Source organism: Desmodus rotundus, chromosome 12 (assembly GCF_022682495.2).
Source record: "Desmodus rotundus isolate HL8 chromosome 12, HLdesRot8A.1, whole genome shotgun sequence".
NCBI classification, from domain to species: Eukaryota; Metazoa; Chordata; class Mammalia; order Chiroptera; family Phyllostomidae; genus Desmodus; species Desmodus rotundus.
The window spans coordinates 83,381,009-83,397,041 of NC_071398.1; the positions used below are offsets into that span (position 1 = coordinate 83,381,009).

The 16,033-nt window shown below is 53.9% G+C and overlaps 1 protein-coding gene across 10 annotated transcripts in view; it reads right to left on the bottom strand.

Annotated features, from left to right (window-relative positions):
• The window catches only part of LAMB3 (laminin subunit beta 3), a 56,691-nt gene that overhangs the window by 6,672 nt on the left and 33,986 nt on the right, over positions 1-16,033 (bottom strand). For 9 of the 10 annotated variants that reach the window (XM_071220025.1, XM_071220024.1, XM_053915169.1 and 6 more), the window contains 15 exons: positions 15,191-15,305; positions 14,635-14,708; positions 13,442-13,633; positions 12,080-12,143; positions 11,493-11,686; positions 9,648-9,768; positions 8,758-8,946; positions 7,145-7,300; positions 6,586-6,782; positions 6,142-6,253; positions 4,953-5,331; positions 3,685-3,845; positions 3,351-3,571; positions 2,892-3,089; positions 2,402-2,546 (listed from right to left, as the gene is read on the bottom strand). In XM_071220025.1, coding sequence (XP_071076126.1) covers positions 2,402-2,546; positions 2,892-3,089; positions 3,351-3,571; positions 3,685-3,845; positions 4,953-5,331; positions 6,142-6,253; positions 6,586-6,782; positions 7,145-7,300; positions 8,758-8,946; positions 9,648-9,768; positions 11,493-11,686; positions 12,080-12,143; positions 13,442-13,633; positions 14,635-14,708; positions 15,191-15,305 — 2,518 coding nt within the window. The remainder of the gene's footprint in view (positions 1-2,401; positions 2,547-2,891; positions 3,090-3,350; positions 3,572-3,684; positions 3,846-4,952; positions 5,332-6,141; positions 6,254-6,585; positions 6,783-7,144; positions 7,301-8,757; positions 8,947-9,647; positions 9,769-11,492; positions 11,687-12,079; positions 12,144-13,441; positions 13,634-14,634; positions 14,709-15,190; positions 15,306-16,033) is intronic. The other variant, XM_045187765.3, reaches the window with a different exon arrangement.

Here is a 16,033-nt window from a genome sequence, read left to right on the forward strand (position 1 = left end):
GCACAAGACCAACAACCTCCCATCTAACCCAGAGTCCTACTCACAACACCAGCTTCAGGTTCAGCTTCCCAGAAAGCCCCCCCGCCCCCACTGAGCACACCTTCCTTTACCCTGAATCACCCCAGCTGTGACCAAGGACTGGGGCCAAGCTTCCCTCAGTTAACGCAGGCTTCTGAGGCTCAGGGTGGGTTCAGCAAACATTCACCCCTCTGAACAGCAGCACATGGGGCGCTGAGACCGAGAATCACGTTAGATTTGGTCCCTGACCTCATGGAGCTCAAAATCTGGTGGGACAGACAGGCCCACAAACAAGGAAGCACAGCCCTGAGTGAAGGGGGTGAGCACAGAGTGTTAGGACGGCCACCGGAAGGGCACCTACCCCAGCCTGACAGGTCTGGGGAGGTGACTAGAGAGTGGAATCCCTGGAGGAATCTCAGAGCATGCACAGGAATTAGCAGGTAAGGAGAGGTGGGACAGGGAGGTCAATCCTGGGAGAGGGAAAACATTAGCAAAGGCAAGGAGACAAGAGTGTGGGTGTGTGCACAGGGGTGCATGACTCATGGTGCAATAATCCCAGGTGTGAACTGCAGAGAGAGATGAGCCCTCCCTGCGCTCCCGCCAAGCCCCATGCCCTTCGACAGCTTACTTAACCTCCCTGTGCCTACAGTCCTCATCTGCTACGTGGCAGGCAGTCTGATGGAATAATATAATACACGCAAAGTGCTTAGAACAGTGCCTGGCACTTAGTAAGAACTCAGTAAACCTTGACTACTGTTTTGTCAATTCCATGTGAAGATCTAAGAAAGACGACATCTTCTCTTTCTCCACAGGCCTCCCCCGGCTCAGCAACCCTAGGTGCCAGCAGCAGCGAGTGCCCACGCCTCCCACCCCAGGACTCTGGACACTAGACCATGCCGTGGAGACTGTGAGAATGGTCCTGGGTCCCTCCTTCTCTCTGCCCTGGCTTCGGACAGGACTTGACCTGAGACACAAGTTTAACTGAGAGGATGAAAGGGGCCCCACAGCCCGGCAACTCCCTGCTGTTCATGTGAGCCTTGTACCCTAAGGAGACACTTCCCACCCACCTCCTGCTCCCCAGCAGGGTGGGTGCCCATTCAGCCTCACTCGGTTAGCCTCAGGGGAAGGCTGGCTCTGCCTAAGTCTGAGCCCCAAACTTTGCCCTAGCCCTTTTGCCCATGCTTGGCAGGCACCGCCTCCCTGCAGCCCCAGATAACTCTCCCCCTTCTGGGGCCATTGGGAGGGTGGCTCCAGCACAGTCTCAGAAAAGCCCAGGGACCTCAGTGGGTCCTTCCTGCCCCTCTCTGACCTGCTATCTGCACTCAGAAGAGGCTTTGGCCTATTGGGAGCAAAGACGGCTCAGTAGTAGCAGGAATAACCACCGTCGTTACACCAAGTCCCCGCTGCTCCTTGTAACTAGGCTCCCAGCCAAGTGAGTTCCCTGGCAGGGACCAGAAATCTAATAATATCAACTCATATTCCTGAGGCACCTTTAATTTTTCAAAACACATTTTATATCAGTTACTCAATGCCCAGAATAAACTTGTGAAATACTACCATCCCAGTTTACAGAAGCAAAAAATGAGGCAAAAAGAAAAGCAACTTGCCCAAAGTCACCCAGATTCCTGAGTCTTGTCCAGGGAAGTTTCCACTCCCCAGGGTGGCATGGGAGGGGATCTAGTTCATTTATTCATTCAACCAACGTTGGGTGTCTGGCCTCCTGCTAGGTGCCAGAGACGCAGTGAATAAGGCAGAAAGCCATCCCTGCCCTCTTGGAGCTTACAGTCCAGCGGCGAGTCAAACAAGACACTCTGATACAAACAAATTCTACAACGCAGGCTTGGACCGGTGGGATGAAGGTTAGACATCGAAGGGGGATGGGAGGAGAGGTACCTACCAGATATCATGGTCACAAAAGCGCCCCCCCAGGGAGGTGGTATTTAAGCTGAGACCTGGAGGGCAAGAATCAGCAGCCTTGGAGAGAGAATTTCAGGCAGAGAGAGAGAAGTAAAAATCTCGAGACAGGCAAGAGCCTGACCTGTTAAGGACAGTCAGTGAGCAAAGCAGGAAGACCCAAGGCCACCTACCCAGGAGGTGAAGAGAGGCCAAGATAAAGAGTTGGGAATTTATGCCAAGAACAAGGGGAAGCCAGTGAAGGATTTTAGGCACGAGTGGGATATGACCCCCTGTGCACATTTTTCAAAGATGCTTTAGGCTGTTCTGTTGACAATAGACCTGAGGGAGCAGGAGGGAAGGTGGGAAAACAGGCCATGGCAGCTGGCCAGCGGAGCGACAGGGCCTGGCCCAGGTGGCGTGGAGGCGAGGGAAGGAGGTGGCTGGCTGTCCTGCCAGGACAGGAGGAGTGGGCCAAGCCCAGGCTCACCTGAGAGGAAGTCCCGGACCTGCTGGATAAGGAGCCGTGTGCGCCTGACGTCTTCCTCCATCTGGGAGCGGCTGGTGCTCACCTGGGTCTCCAGGCGCTGAGCATCGGATTGCACCTGCGAGGCAGCTTCCTCGGCTGCCCTGATCTGCAGACACACAGTAGGTCAGCAATCATCACAGCCCCAAGGGAGCCTCTCGGAAGCCGCCTGGAATTCCACAGATACCTGCTACCCAAGATCTACCTGGGAAACATTTGTAATGAAACCGGTTTGATCCCAGATATTATAAAAGTGGTGTGGACTCAGATAAAATAAAAGCCCAAAACATTGCTGCCCAAGTCTACTTCTCATTCGCTGTGGGGGCCTGGGGCAAGGCTCATGACATCTCCGGACCTTTGTCTCCTGACTGCAAAACAGGAACTGACTTCCCCAGGGGGCTCTGTCCTCTCTGCCTCCTCCGGTGGGTGCCCACCTCACCTTGGTCGCACCTACCATCTGTCTGGTCTGCTGGAGCTGGGTGTTGAAGGCCCGTAGCTGGTCGGCTACCTGTCCCGCTGTCCGGAAGGCCTCGCCAGCCCTGGGGAGGGCGCCTTTGCAGTGGAAGCCACAGGCTGTGCCGTTGTCTCGGGGACAGAGCTCCCCAAGGCATGCTCCTGGGGTGCAGGCTGTCTGCCTGGAGCCCCCACAGAGCTGTGCAGAGAGGGGTGGTCAAAGAGGGTACCCACCGCTCCTCAACAACCACTCCCATCTCACACAAATAACCAGATATCTCCATGGCAACTGGCCACCAGAAACATGTTTCCTTGGCAACTACTGAGTACACCGTGAGGGGCCAAGGGTCAGGATGGGTGGGGAAGCAGGGTAGGTCCTACCAGGAAATGTGTACAAGCAGTAGGTGTGTGAGAAGCTAGGGCGGGGGTTCCAGGAACTGGGACTCCATGCCTGACTCACCTTGTTGATGGTGGGTGTCAGATCAGGCAAGGAAGCCATCTCCAGCTTCAGGGCTGCCAGCTGGGGGCCGCTGGCTCCTCCTCCGCCTCCCACCTGCTTCTCCAGCCTCTCTGCATCTCTCCGGATGTCCCTGACTTGGACCAGCCGGTGGACACTGTTGGAGACCTGCTGGGCAGCCTGGGATGACCGCTGGTAAGCTGTGGTCAGCATCTGGAAGGCTCCTGTGGGAAGAGAAGAGAGGGAAACCGGGTCATCCTTGGATCTGGAGGACTGGAGATGGAAGAGCGAGAGTGCGTGGTGTGACACACAAGCTGTCTGAGTCCCTGCCCCTCACCTGAAGGGTCCGCGCTGCCGATCTTTTCATACTGCTCCCTCTTATTCTGATACATAATGAGGAGGCGATTGAAGCTTCTGTCCAGGCTCTCCAGGTCTCCTGGGAGGGTCAAGGCCTCCTCTTCTAGGGGCAGAGGGCGCTGCAGGTCCTGGAGGGTCCGCCTGAGACGGGGAGGAGCACTCATTAACATATAGGAGGGGGGTTGACTCTCCAGAAACAGCCTTCCCTTTGGAGAAATTGCTAGTAAGTCAGGAAAAACAGAGGCCTTCAGCAGAGGTAATGGGATGGGGATGCCACAGGCTAAAGAAGACTTCTGCGGGGCAAAGGCTGGGAGGGCCAGCCTAATCTCCCTCCACCCCTCTGTAGGCAGATCCAGAAAAATCTCTCCTTCCTGGACTATGTGACCCTGACACTCCTGATTCTCCTCCACATGCCCACCGCTGCCCACTGCTGCCCACCCCTGACCCTCCTCTTGGGCTCCCTACAGGCTAACCTCGGCCGCCACCCGCACTGCCCAGGTGCCTGAGGGTCTCTTCCGTAGCCCACACCCGCCTACTGAGCTCCCAACCAGCTGCCCACTGGTTGTCTCCACCCGAAGGGGGTCCCCTGCCCAGACCCACAGCCATTGAAATTTCAGCCTCGCGTCCTCCACCTTCGGGCTCAGGCATGGACTGCTCCTCGGCACCTGCATGTGCAGCCTACCAAAGGCCGACGCACTCACTACTCAACTGTGAGACTCAGGTCACTTGCACCCCAGGACGGCTCTGGGCACGGACAGTCAGCAAGGGCTCGGGGCATGGAAACTAATTATAGAAGATTCCAGAATCAAATCTTACTAATAAGGCACCTCTGCTGGTGAGGGGATGGGGGAGCGGTTCCCATTCCAAAGGCAAATACAAGTTATTTTTAGAGCCCCTGCCTCTCGGATGCCCTCCACCAGGGTGACTAATTCAGAGCTGACTCTCAGAAGCAGCACCAGCGCTTGAAAGAACGCTGGGCTTAGGCTCCAGCCCACGCTCAGAGTCCCCTCAGTGGCCACGTGTCTCTGTCACATCATCTATCTGTGCCTGTTTCCTCTTCTGAAAATGGAAGTGATAACACCCACCACACCAGCCACACAGGGCTGCGGTGATGGTTAAAAGAGAGGGTGCACATGAAAACGCCGTGTAAACCGCGCAGGGCCCTGCCGACGTAAAGAAATGCTGCGGTGCCCCTGGTGTGAGCCCATGTGCTGTGATTCCGAGTGCTTGGCAGGCAAAGAGGATTACCTGAGAGAGAAGATGGCACTGGCCAGCTGGGCCACCTCCCGCTCCGTGGCCGGGGTGCCGCCGAGAATGGCCTGGATCTGCGCAATCTTGCTCTTCGCATCCAGCATCCGGGAGGCCAGGCCAGGGTCCTCCAGGCCTGGACGGAGCCTCAGGCTGGCAGTGGCATTGAGGAGGCTGTTGAGGCGTAGGGCGTGCTCCTGGAGGTCAGCGTCATAGGTCTGGAAGCAAGGATGGCAGGCCACGCACACGGGATAGCGGTCACAGTAGCCTCGCTGGCACTGGTCACAGCGCGGCCTGGTCAAGCCAGGGCGGCAGAGGCAGCGACCTGAGGCCTTGTCACAGCCTGGGCCCTCGGTTCCCCGGAAGTCACAGTCACAGGCTAGGGGATGGAGAAAGGCGGCCGGGGTCAGGGAGATCGAGGGGTCTGGCCGGGAGAGTCTGAAGAGGAGGTCTGACCTCAGGGTCTTCCTGACTTAGAATATGACTATGGAGGCCAGAATAAAGTCACGGCGAAGCCAGCAACAAAAGCAAGCGCTTCCTTAGCACCCAGGGCATGCCAGACACTGCTCTAGGTCTCACATGCACCACACGCACAGTAACTCACTTGACCTTCACAACCACTCCACGACAGAGGCAGCCAGCCTCACGGTCTCATTTTCACAGGTGAGGCAACTGAGGCACAGAGAGGTTGGCTGCAGCAGCCCCTTTCCTGGAGGAGGAAACGGAGGCCTGCAGAGGGGGCGTGACCCGCCCCACATCACTCAGTGAGGCCGAGCAAGAACAGGCTCCGTCTGCTTGCTCTTGTGGTGATTTGTCAAACTGAGTTCCTGGAGACATTACACCTTTCCCCTCCAGACTCACCTTCCCCTCTACAAAGAGGGAAGAAACATTCTCCCCTTCCTGCCAGGCTCTGGAGGTAGCTCTCGAAAATGTTTTCTCAGGGAACTGGGAGCAAAGCAACCCGCTCGTGTGGGGACATGGGATGACCTCATGTCACACTGGCCCAGGGCTGGGAGGCCAAACAGGCTGGCTGGAGTGGTGGGGGACATGTGCTGTCACAGGGCCACCAGGGACCACAGTACATGCAGCACTAGTGTCCCCCCATACCACAGGCCACTCCCACCCCATGAGCCCACCCAAGTGCCCACCCTGCCACAGCCACACGCCCCCCTCATCAGCGGGCACGTACCTCGGCATCCCGCGGCTGCGTCTCCGTAGGTCTGGTCAGGACACTGGCGGATGGCGGCAGCGCTGCATGTCAGGCCCCCAGACCCTTCCCGACAGGGGCACTGTCCTGTGAACTGTTGGGAGAGCGCCATGAGGGGCCTCCCGGAGCCCCGGCCTCAGACCACCTCCCTAGTGTGGTGGCCCCCAAACGAGGGCCCCCACTCAGAGACAAGCTCTTAAGTCAGAGCCAGAGATGGCTCCACAGAAAGGGTGGCGAATGGCATTGCCAAAGTTCTAAAGCCACGGAGAGAGGGACACTGGGTGACCTCCCCAAAGGGGCTGGGGACAGAAGCAGCCCAGCCTGACTTTGGAAAGGCCCAGAAGGGCAGTGTGGAGGGGGATGGACGTGTTGGTGGGCACCCCCCTCTCCTGTTCAGGGCCCCACGGGGCCACCCCCACCGCGTACCTGGTTGCAGTGGGGGCTGAGGGAGTTGTTTGGGTCGCAGGCACATGGCTCGCAGCCCCGGCCACTGGCCAGCTTCCAGTGGTAGGGAGCGCACTGGTCACATTTGGGGCCCACCACGTTGGGCAGACACAGGCAACGGCCACTCTCCTCATCACAGGGCATGTCCCGCCGGGACCCCAGGACACTGCAGTCACAGCCTGCAGGAGAGGAGGGGCGGCTGAGCTCAGGGGACAGCTCACCAAAAACTCCCCCCCAGAGGTCATGCACCGAGAGGGTATCAACCTGGGAGAAGAAGCTGGCAGGGCCGATCTCTCCAGATAATCTGGCTGACTCATAAGGCCGCTGAGATTCCCACCAGTTCCTGCACCTGCCGGCTTGGCTGCCCGCCCCGCCTCCCACAGGCTGACTCAGTCCCACCTTCCAAACTGGGCCTGTGCTGCCACCTGCTGGAAGTCGGTGGCACAGCAGCTGGCACACAGCAGTGATCAGGGGCAACTCATGGATCTGGTGGCCCCCTGCAGCCTGCTCCATGTCACCCCAGGCCGGGCCCCCTACTCACGGTGGCAGCCCTGCGGGTTGGCGTGGGTGAGTCCTGTAAATCCCGGCTTGCACAGGTCACAGCGCTCCCCTTGCACGTGCTCCTTGCACACGCACTGCCCGGTTACTGGGTCGCAGGGAACCCCCGGCACTGCCCCATCCGGGTCACACTCGCAGGCTAAGCAACAAAAGCAGCCACCACAGTAGAAATAAAGAAGAAAAGCAGAGAGTTAAGAGCATACTGCAGGAGCCAGACTTCCTTGACAAAGGCTTGCAGTCTTACAACCTCAGTCAAGTTATTTAACCCTTCGGTGCCTCAGTTTCCTCATCTGTAAAATGGGGATAGTTACACAACCCTCACAGGCTCCTTCTGAGGGATAAATGAGTAAATGTGCCCTGGCCAGTGTGGCTCAGTTGGTTGGAGCGTTGTCCAGTAACCAAAAGCTTGTGGGTTCAATTCCCGGCAGGGCACATGCCTAGGTTGCAGGTTCAATCCCCGGTGCTAGTGCATACAGTCCCTGGTATGGGTGCGTATGGGAGGCAACCAATCAATGTTTCTCTCTCACATCTATGTTTCTCTCTCTCCCTTCCTCCTTTCCTCCCTCTCTCCCTAAAAGCAATGAAAAAAATGTCATCGGGTAAGGGGAAAAAAGAGTATATGTAACAGGGAACAGGGCTTGGCACATGGTAAGTACCACACAAGTTGCACTGTATGATTTACCGAACAACTGCTGCGTGAGACTATGGACAGTCTTGCATGTTGCCCTAGGCCATCGTCATGGTAACCCTGAAAGGTGAAAATAATTATCCCTCTCCTGCAGGGAAGGAGACTGAGGCTCAGAGACGGTAAAGAACGTACTCAGGCCACACAGCCGGAAAGTGCTGGAAAGAGAAGTCAAACTCAAGTTTTTCTCACTCTTTCCAAAAACAAATAATATCAACAAGAAGTGATCCAGCTTTCTCCCCCCACCACATCTGGACCGCTTTCCCTTACGTGCCTTTCAAAACAGGGATTCTCTGCATCTAGGATGCCTTTCCTGAGTCACCCCGCCTGAATCCGATGGCTTCCGTCAAGTCACTCTTTCCCGTGTGAACCACGGGACCTCGTGGACACGTTGGGTCACTCCTGAGTGTTCCATCGCCTTCAATTCATGTCTTTATTCAATAAACATTCTGTGGGCATCAGTTATCTGCTTGCTGTTGTGCTAGGGCCTGAGAATACGAGATACAATCTCTGCCATGGAGGACTCCTCAGTGTTTGGGGAAAAAAGGAAAATACAGAGCAAACCACACTCCCACCTGTAAAGGCAATGACACATAAAGACAGAGTGCTTTGCCCTTCTTTTTCCTGTGTGTGTGGTTTGTATTATCAAACAGTGTATGGGGTTCTTGACAACAGAACTGTATCTTACATTTACTTTTCTCTTTCCTTTGCCCAAAGTAGGGATCACATAATGATCGACTGACTGGTTGATTAATGGTCCAGGCGATTTGCTTAGAAATGCGCAGCTAAGTTAAAACAACGGCCCACAAGTCCTCCTGAAGGCTTGTGTGTCCCCAGGGACATGTGCTCTGTTGTGTCCAGAACAGATGGGGAGGAACAGACAGACGGTACCCTGGGGAGCCCCTACTCACGGATACAGGTCTCCTCAATGGGAGCACCAGGGCGCCGGTTCCGGAAATAGTGCAGCTGACACCGCTCACAGTTCCTGCCCTCGGTGTGGTCCCGGCAGTTGTCACACACCCCTCCATGGGCCCCCTGGCTGTTGGCGAACACAGCTGGGTCGAAGTGACAGGTCTCTGAGTGGCCGTTGCAGTCACATCCTGAAAAAGGATTTCCCGGGGCTGCCGTCAGACCAGCACCTTTGCCGTCCACAAGGTGCGCCCCTCACATCCCCCGCTACCTCACTGGCATCTTGCAACTCTGCAAGAACCTGAAGCCCAGGGAGCCTTGTGTAATTCACTTAATGTTCTATGGCAAGTAAAAAAGCAGAACAGAGGGAGAACTCCAGCCTCCTGACTCCGAGTGTGGGGACTAGCCCAAGAATAATGCCCATGTTGGGCCAAAAAGAGAGTTTTGTGAATGGTCCATCCCAACCCTCCCTCACTGCCACCATGGGCTTCCTGCTGGGTCACAACCTCTGTCTGGGCTGGGGACCCCCGTTTCCCTCATTTACGCAGAGAAAGGCCCTGACTCTAGGGAACCAGTGGAAGTAGGAAACCAGACATGTCCCACACAGAATAAGGCAAGAGAAGAGGCCAGAAGAGGAAAGACCTGCAAGAAGAAGCCATGAGGCACCAAAGCATGAACCAAGCCTTGGTCTCTGCAGGCCTGGCTGCAGAGAAGGGTGGGGAGGCAGAGGGAAGATGCGGCCCAAATCCTGTCTCCATCCCCACAGAGCAAGAAGAGCTTAAATTGCAGGGGTACAACTAAGATTCAATGTAAATAATAAAGAATACATCCTCCCTGTGTCCCAGGAGAGGCCGCTGTGGCCCAGAGGGGCCAGCACCCCACTCAGTCATACTTTGGCACTCGTGTGGGTTCTGGTCCTCCGCAGGTCTCCAGGGCCGATTGTTGTAGAAGGGTGCACAGCGTTCGCAGTTGGGGCCGGCGGTGTTGTGCTGGCAGACGCAGACGTCATGGACCTAGGACAGGGGCCATCGGCCATCAGTAATGACTATCAAAGGAATGGCCCGGGATGGACCTGCCCTCTCCCCTCTGGCCCTCTCCCCTACCACTCAGGGTCCAGCTCAGATCCCAGCTCCTCCAGTCCTTACTCAGCCCCGGTGACTCTGCTCATGTGCCTGCATGTGGGTGCATTTCTGCACTGCTCCTCTAGCTAGATTTTCACAAGGTCATTCCCTGTGCTTGGACACTCCCATGATGCCCAGTCCAAGCAGCACCCGGAAGGTACTCAGACTCCCTTGCTGGTAAACTTGATTCTAAATTCTTGGGAGCCCTCTAGATTTATATTCCAACAGTCTATGACTGAGGTTGTTTGGCTAATGCACTGCATGATGAATTGTTACTAGACTCATTAGGGTATAAAAATAGAATAACTGTTGTGTGCTAATTGTCTTCCAAATTAAGGCCAACACCCTCAGCCTGGCATTCAAGGACCTGTAGGTTCGTCCTATCTCATCTCCCACTCCCTCCTGACAGCACAGCCAGGCTGGGCTTTGAAGCAACAACCTCCACGAGCCCTTCCTTCCTCTCCTTTTGCTCTTACTGATGTCCTTCTTTCTGTCTGGAATACCTCTCTCTCCCTATTCACCACCCAAATCCTGCTAGCTACAACAGCACCTCCTTCACAGGTCTCTCCGCTTCCTCCACTTCCATGGATTTCAATCCTGAATGTGCCTCAGAATCATATGGAGAGCTTTAAAAAAAAAAAAAAATACCAACAACAGGCCCAATTCGATCAGAATCGCAGGGGCAAGGCCCAGGCAACGGCACTTTATAAAGTGGTGATTCCTTTGTGCAGCCTGATCTAAGCACCGAGGGGCTGGGCATGCCCTCTCCCTGGGGTCCAGCCCACAGCGCTTTGTATTCCTGTGTTCACAGGCCTGTGTTCTGGTCCTTTGTCTATGGGCCCCAGTAGACGGAGGGGCTGGTCTCCCTCTGGCCTCCTCTGCAGCCCAGGGCAAGAGCTGGCCCGGAAGTGGAAAGAATAAAGCTGACTGATGTTCATTTCACCTGTATCTCCTTCTCAGGCTATATTACATGAATTTTTGGCACCCATGTATGGACAGAGCAAATAGCATGCTACCGTATGTTAACAGAACTGAAGCCCCAGAACAGTGAAACGACAGCTCCCTCTGCTTCTGGGCCCAGGTTTCTCCTCTACTGGTGGTTCTCAAGTTTGGTTTCACAGCGAAATCCCCTGCGTTGCTGGATAGGCTGGAGCCTCTCACCCACCCATCCCCCACCCTTGATGATCCAGCTCACCTGGTCTGGCGCTCACTTGGCATGTGTCAGACTGTTCTCTCACCCTGCCCTCTCTCTCACCACTACATGGGACTTTAGAGTCCCCAAACCAGGAGCTCTCAACCCTGGCGGTACTTTGGAATCACCTCAAAGCTTTAAAATAATAAAGATCTGGGCAATAGTTTCAGCTCCCCAGGAAATTATCATGTGTAGCCAGGGTTGAGAAGCACTGCCTTACACTCCCTCCAAAGCCCACTCCTGTCTTACGTGTAACTGAAAATACCATAATGCAGATCTAGGGAAGTGCTACAAATGTCTGATCTTTGAAATGACAGTCAGACTTAAATTTAGTGTCCACCCTGCTTTAGGGGAGCCTCACAGATGTCCTTAGTTGTGCTGGTCTTGCCCCTTCCTCTCTGCCCTTCCCACCCTAGACTGTCACCTTCACAGTGGTGGAGGGGCCTGCAGGGGCTCCGGGCTCGGGGGCGCAGCGGTCAGCGTGGCCATGGCAGAAGCAGCTCCCTTGCAGACGCAGCTGGGATACTGCGTAGTAGGCACTGGGGGGAAGGCGGCCCCTCTGGGGTACAGGGGCCAGCCTGGTGAAGTTGATTCTCAAGTTTGTGATCTCTCCCAGCTCTGAGAGGGGCAAACACAGGGAAGGAGGGTGTTGAGAAAAGACAATAAAGGAAGGACATTAGAGGCTAAAAGAGTGTCCAAGGGTAGGGTGGAAAAGGGAAGGAATTCTAGCTTTATCATCCCTTCTTCCCTGCCTTCACAAGGTCATCCGCAGGGCCGTCCTCCCCATCTTCAACCCTCTAAGGCAGAAAAGACACACACACAAACACTCCAACTCAGGCCTTTTGTGTCTCCGGGGTTACCATGGTACCCCTCTGGGGGAAACAGGCAAGTATTCAATCCAGCCATGTTGTCAGAAATATGAAAGACCAGAAAACTTTCATGAACTTGGTTCCAGCCCTGTTCTGTTTCCCACCCACAGTCCCAAAGGGCTAGAGGGTCAGCCACACTGACCTTGAATTTTTTGACTTTGAGTTGCTGGAATCCTAGAGGCTAAATCCATAAGGTTAATCTGAACCTACAGAGAGAGGGAAGCGGGAGGCACTGAGGAAGAGGTGGAACGTGTCCCCAAGCCCAGAAGCCTCCTTTCCATTCAGTACCTGCCTTTTTCATGTTACGCCAAGGTCCTTCTAACCCAGAATCTGAGACCACCATGGATGTGAGGCTGCCAACTGCCCTCAGGGAGCCAGATGACCACTGGGCCCTAAATGAGTGTGTGAGTGCGTGTGTACCATCTCTCCTGTCCATTGAAAATACAGCCATCCAAAGACCTTTCTGATTTCCTTGGGTCAGAAATTACAGTATGATATATAATGTACAAAAAAGGGCTTAGTGAGTACTAATTTTCCAAAACCCAGGATGAATGACAGAACCCAGAGCCCAGGGATGTGCGGATGTGGTGACTACCAACCTTTAGACCCCAATTTCAACTATGCTTTTTCTTTTTAATAATAATCATTTATTGGATGTGACTTTATCTCACATCCCAAAGAACAGTTTTCACATCAACCTTCCACACTTCAGGAAAAAGTCCTGTATTCTGATCTGGGCTTTGGAGAATGTGGGCCTCATAGATCTGAATGTGATTATGACCAAGGAACAGCTGTACAGCCGAGGAGAGAGCTGCACTGTCCACCAGCAAGGCGACCCTTGAAGCACTGGGTCCATCAGAGTAGCTCCGAGGGCTCGCCTGAGCCAGGGCCAGAGAAAAACAAATGGCCTCCCACTGGCAGTGGGGAGAGCAGTTACGAAAGAAATGAAAGAACTTGACCCTGGGTAGGAGGATTCAGGGAGAGGCATTCTAAGCTATTTCTAGAGGTGGGTTCTCATTTCTAGTTCAGGGTTCAAGTTTAAGTGATCTGGAGCTGTAACTTATACCTGACTTTCCCCAAGGGCAAGGACGGGGCTTGGTGAATGGGTTAAATGGACATGTTTGTTCTGGTGCTAAACCCTACCTAAGCGAAATCAGAGGTTAAATTAAATGTGTGTCATTTGCTCACTTGACTCTAAGTAGCCATCTCAAAGTCAGCTGGACCCTGTCCACCATGGGGACAAGCCAAAGAGCTGTGTGGGAGGCAACCATGGCAGAGGGCAGGGCTGGGTCATGCAGGACACTTAACGTGTTTCTGAAATACCCTTCCTGGACAGCCAAGAGGACAAGCCTCAAATGTTTGGAGGATGCAGAGCTCAGGAAAGACATCAAAGAGCACTGCCTGAGGCTGTTCTCATCTCTTCTCAGGTGTCTGGGTGAAGATATGAGCCAGGCGAAGTCAGATACCTCTGTGTGGCTACACTTGCAGGGTCCTTTCCACTTACCTTGCCCCCATCTTGGTGCGCATTAGTCCTCTGGGGCAGAGACCGGCACCGAGCATCCTGCCAGCTCTGAGGCTGGCCCTGGCGGACACGGGGAAAGGCAGACATGCAGTCAGCAGCCAGATACTGGTACACGTGCCAGGTCTTACCAAAGTCCGAGGAGCGCTCGATCAGCATCCCGGCGGGCATGCGGCCCTGCGGAGACACAGACAAGGCAAGGCCTGAGTGGCCGAAGTGTCTTCCCTGTGTGTACTCAGGCGTGTACTTGAGGATCGTGATTTAGCTTTATTTATCTTCAATTCCTGGCATCTGGCACCAAACCTAACATATAATCATTGTTCTATACGTCTGTAGCAAGAATGGACAAATCCATAAATGAGCAGTGATAATAAAACAATAAAACTAATGGTATCCTTCCAAAAGAACGTCGTCCTTCAGAGCTGTCACCTTAGAAATTGGGTGTTAACCCAAGAAATCTGATTCTATTGCTTTTTATTCACAGCTCATTTTAGCTCCTGAAAACGGTATCGCCCTTCCTGACCATCTAATCTTAATAACCAAACTTGATCCTTAAATACTTGACTATTTCTGTAGAAATCAAATCTCTGAAACAAAGAAAAAAAATGACTGGTCACAAGTGGATAAAAGTGCTCCCTCCAAGAGGAGCATCTCTCAGGAGGCCAGTCTTAAAGCCAGATCTAAAGTACTCTGGGAAGTAAGAACACCCAGTGAGCAGGGAGCTCACCGAAAGGGCTGCTCCAAAAACACATCTTCATGTGGACTGACGGGCCAGTTCTCGGCTGTTTGTTAAACTCAGCGTCATCCGCAAACTTATTAAAACAGAGTATACTGAGAATACACAACATATAAGGGGCAGGCCCAGAAGAACTGGTACTTGGCAGAACTGAATCAATTAGATGTGCTGAGGGTGAGGGAGGCAAAGAGGAAGTGGATATATAACCACTGCATGGCAAAGACAGGCAGCCTGGAGGTGCCACTGTTCTCCCCAGTGTGGGGCCTCTACTGTCACCATTATATAGTCTCATGGTGAATGTCAACCAGCCTGGAGGAGGGGGCCCGTGCAGCATGTGGTGCCATCACCCCAGCCCAGGCAGACAAGAACTCTGCCTCCCATGAGTCAGCCCACACTGCCCAGAGTCCCTGCTCCTAGCCCTTGCCATCCCCAGGAAGCGTACCTTAAAGTCCACTGTGATGTCTCGAAGCTGGAATCTCCTGTCCAAATCCAGCTGCAGAGAGACAGGGTTCACATCTAGAAGGACAAAAAGTAGGAACCTCAGACCAGCGAATTTCCACCTTCCCAGCCTGAAGAAGGCCCTGGACCACACCAGCTCTAGGAAGTCAGACATCCTCTAAGTTGGCTCCCTTAGCTCCCTCTGGGAGACATGGCTCCAGCATGTTTCTACATAAGTTATCTGTTCAAGATCCTATCTGTTTGGGCCAGACTTCCTGCCCATCCTGATTTGATGCTCCTGATACCTTAAAGGGTTTCAACTTGTCTATTCAGCACAGACCTCAAGTCTCCCAACAAGCCCATTGTGGGTAAGGGGAGTGGAATACCTGCAGCCTCTGAAAGGCCTCAAATCCGGAGGCAAAGGTTCTGCTTCTCAACCACCACACTCCAGAGCCACAAGAAATGCCTGGGGAACCCAAAGAGTGCCCAGGCACCCGCTAGCCACCCCCACCTGCGGAAGCCTCCACAAGCTCGGCCCCCTAGAGGTGGCAGGCCTTTACCGTTCTGTGACTGCCACCAGCGCGTGGGGCCCGAAGACGAAACCACATTCTCCACTCGGTGACTGTTGTAATTGTGACGCAACCTGGAGTCGCACTTGCAGCATTTCATCTGCCACTGCGGGGGTAGGGAGACAGCAGACTCAGGGGTGGGGTCCAGACGGAGCTCTCTCCTTGTATCCAGAGAGCCCAGGACATTCCCTCCATGCACACCCTCCCCACGGGGGTCCGCTGATTTCATCAATATATTTGGAAGGATTCACCTCTTAAAACGCGGATACGGGTCATCTTTTAATTTAATTCCTCCGTGTCCACCCTAAGAGGTATAGCTAAGTGAATAGTAAATAGATGTCAGGATTGGGAAAGAGGTCTGAGGTAGCAGAAAAAAATCTCTGGTACATGACATTGCCTCAAAGAGAAACTTGAAAACCGTGCCAAGAAAGAAAAAAAAAAGGAAAGGCACATTCATTTAGCATCTACTGTGTACTGGCTAAATGCAGGCTACAGAGTTTTATGTCTCATCTCACGTAAACCTAGCGGCCTGGGGAAAATTGTGTTTCTGAAGAGGGCACAGCCAAGCAGGAAGGGAATTTGGGGGCTCCAGTCCTAGCTTTGTCAACTCACATTCCAGGCTCAGTTTTCTCCTCTGTAAACCGAGTGCAGGTTGGAAGAGTCATTTAATCATTCACCAAATACTGACATGTCAGCTTGGACTATGTGTGAGACCCTGCTCTGGCCTCTGGGGTTATAACAGTGAACAAAAAGCCTCTGAAGTCAGGAAGCCAACATTCTGGTAACATTTACATCATCTCTAAGGCCTTCCGACCCTGATATCTGGGACTGGAG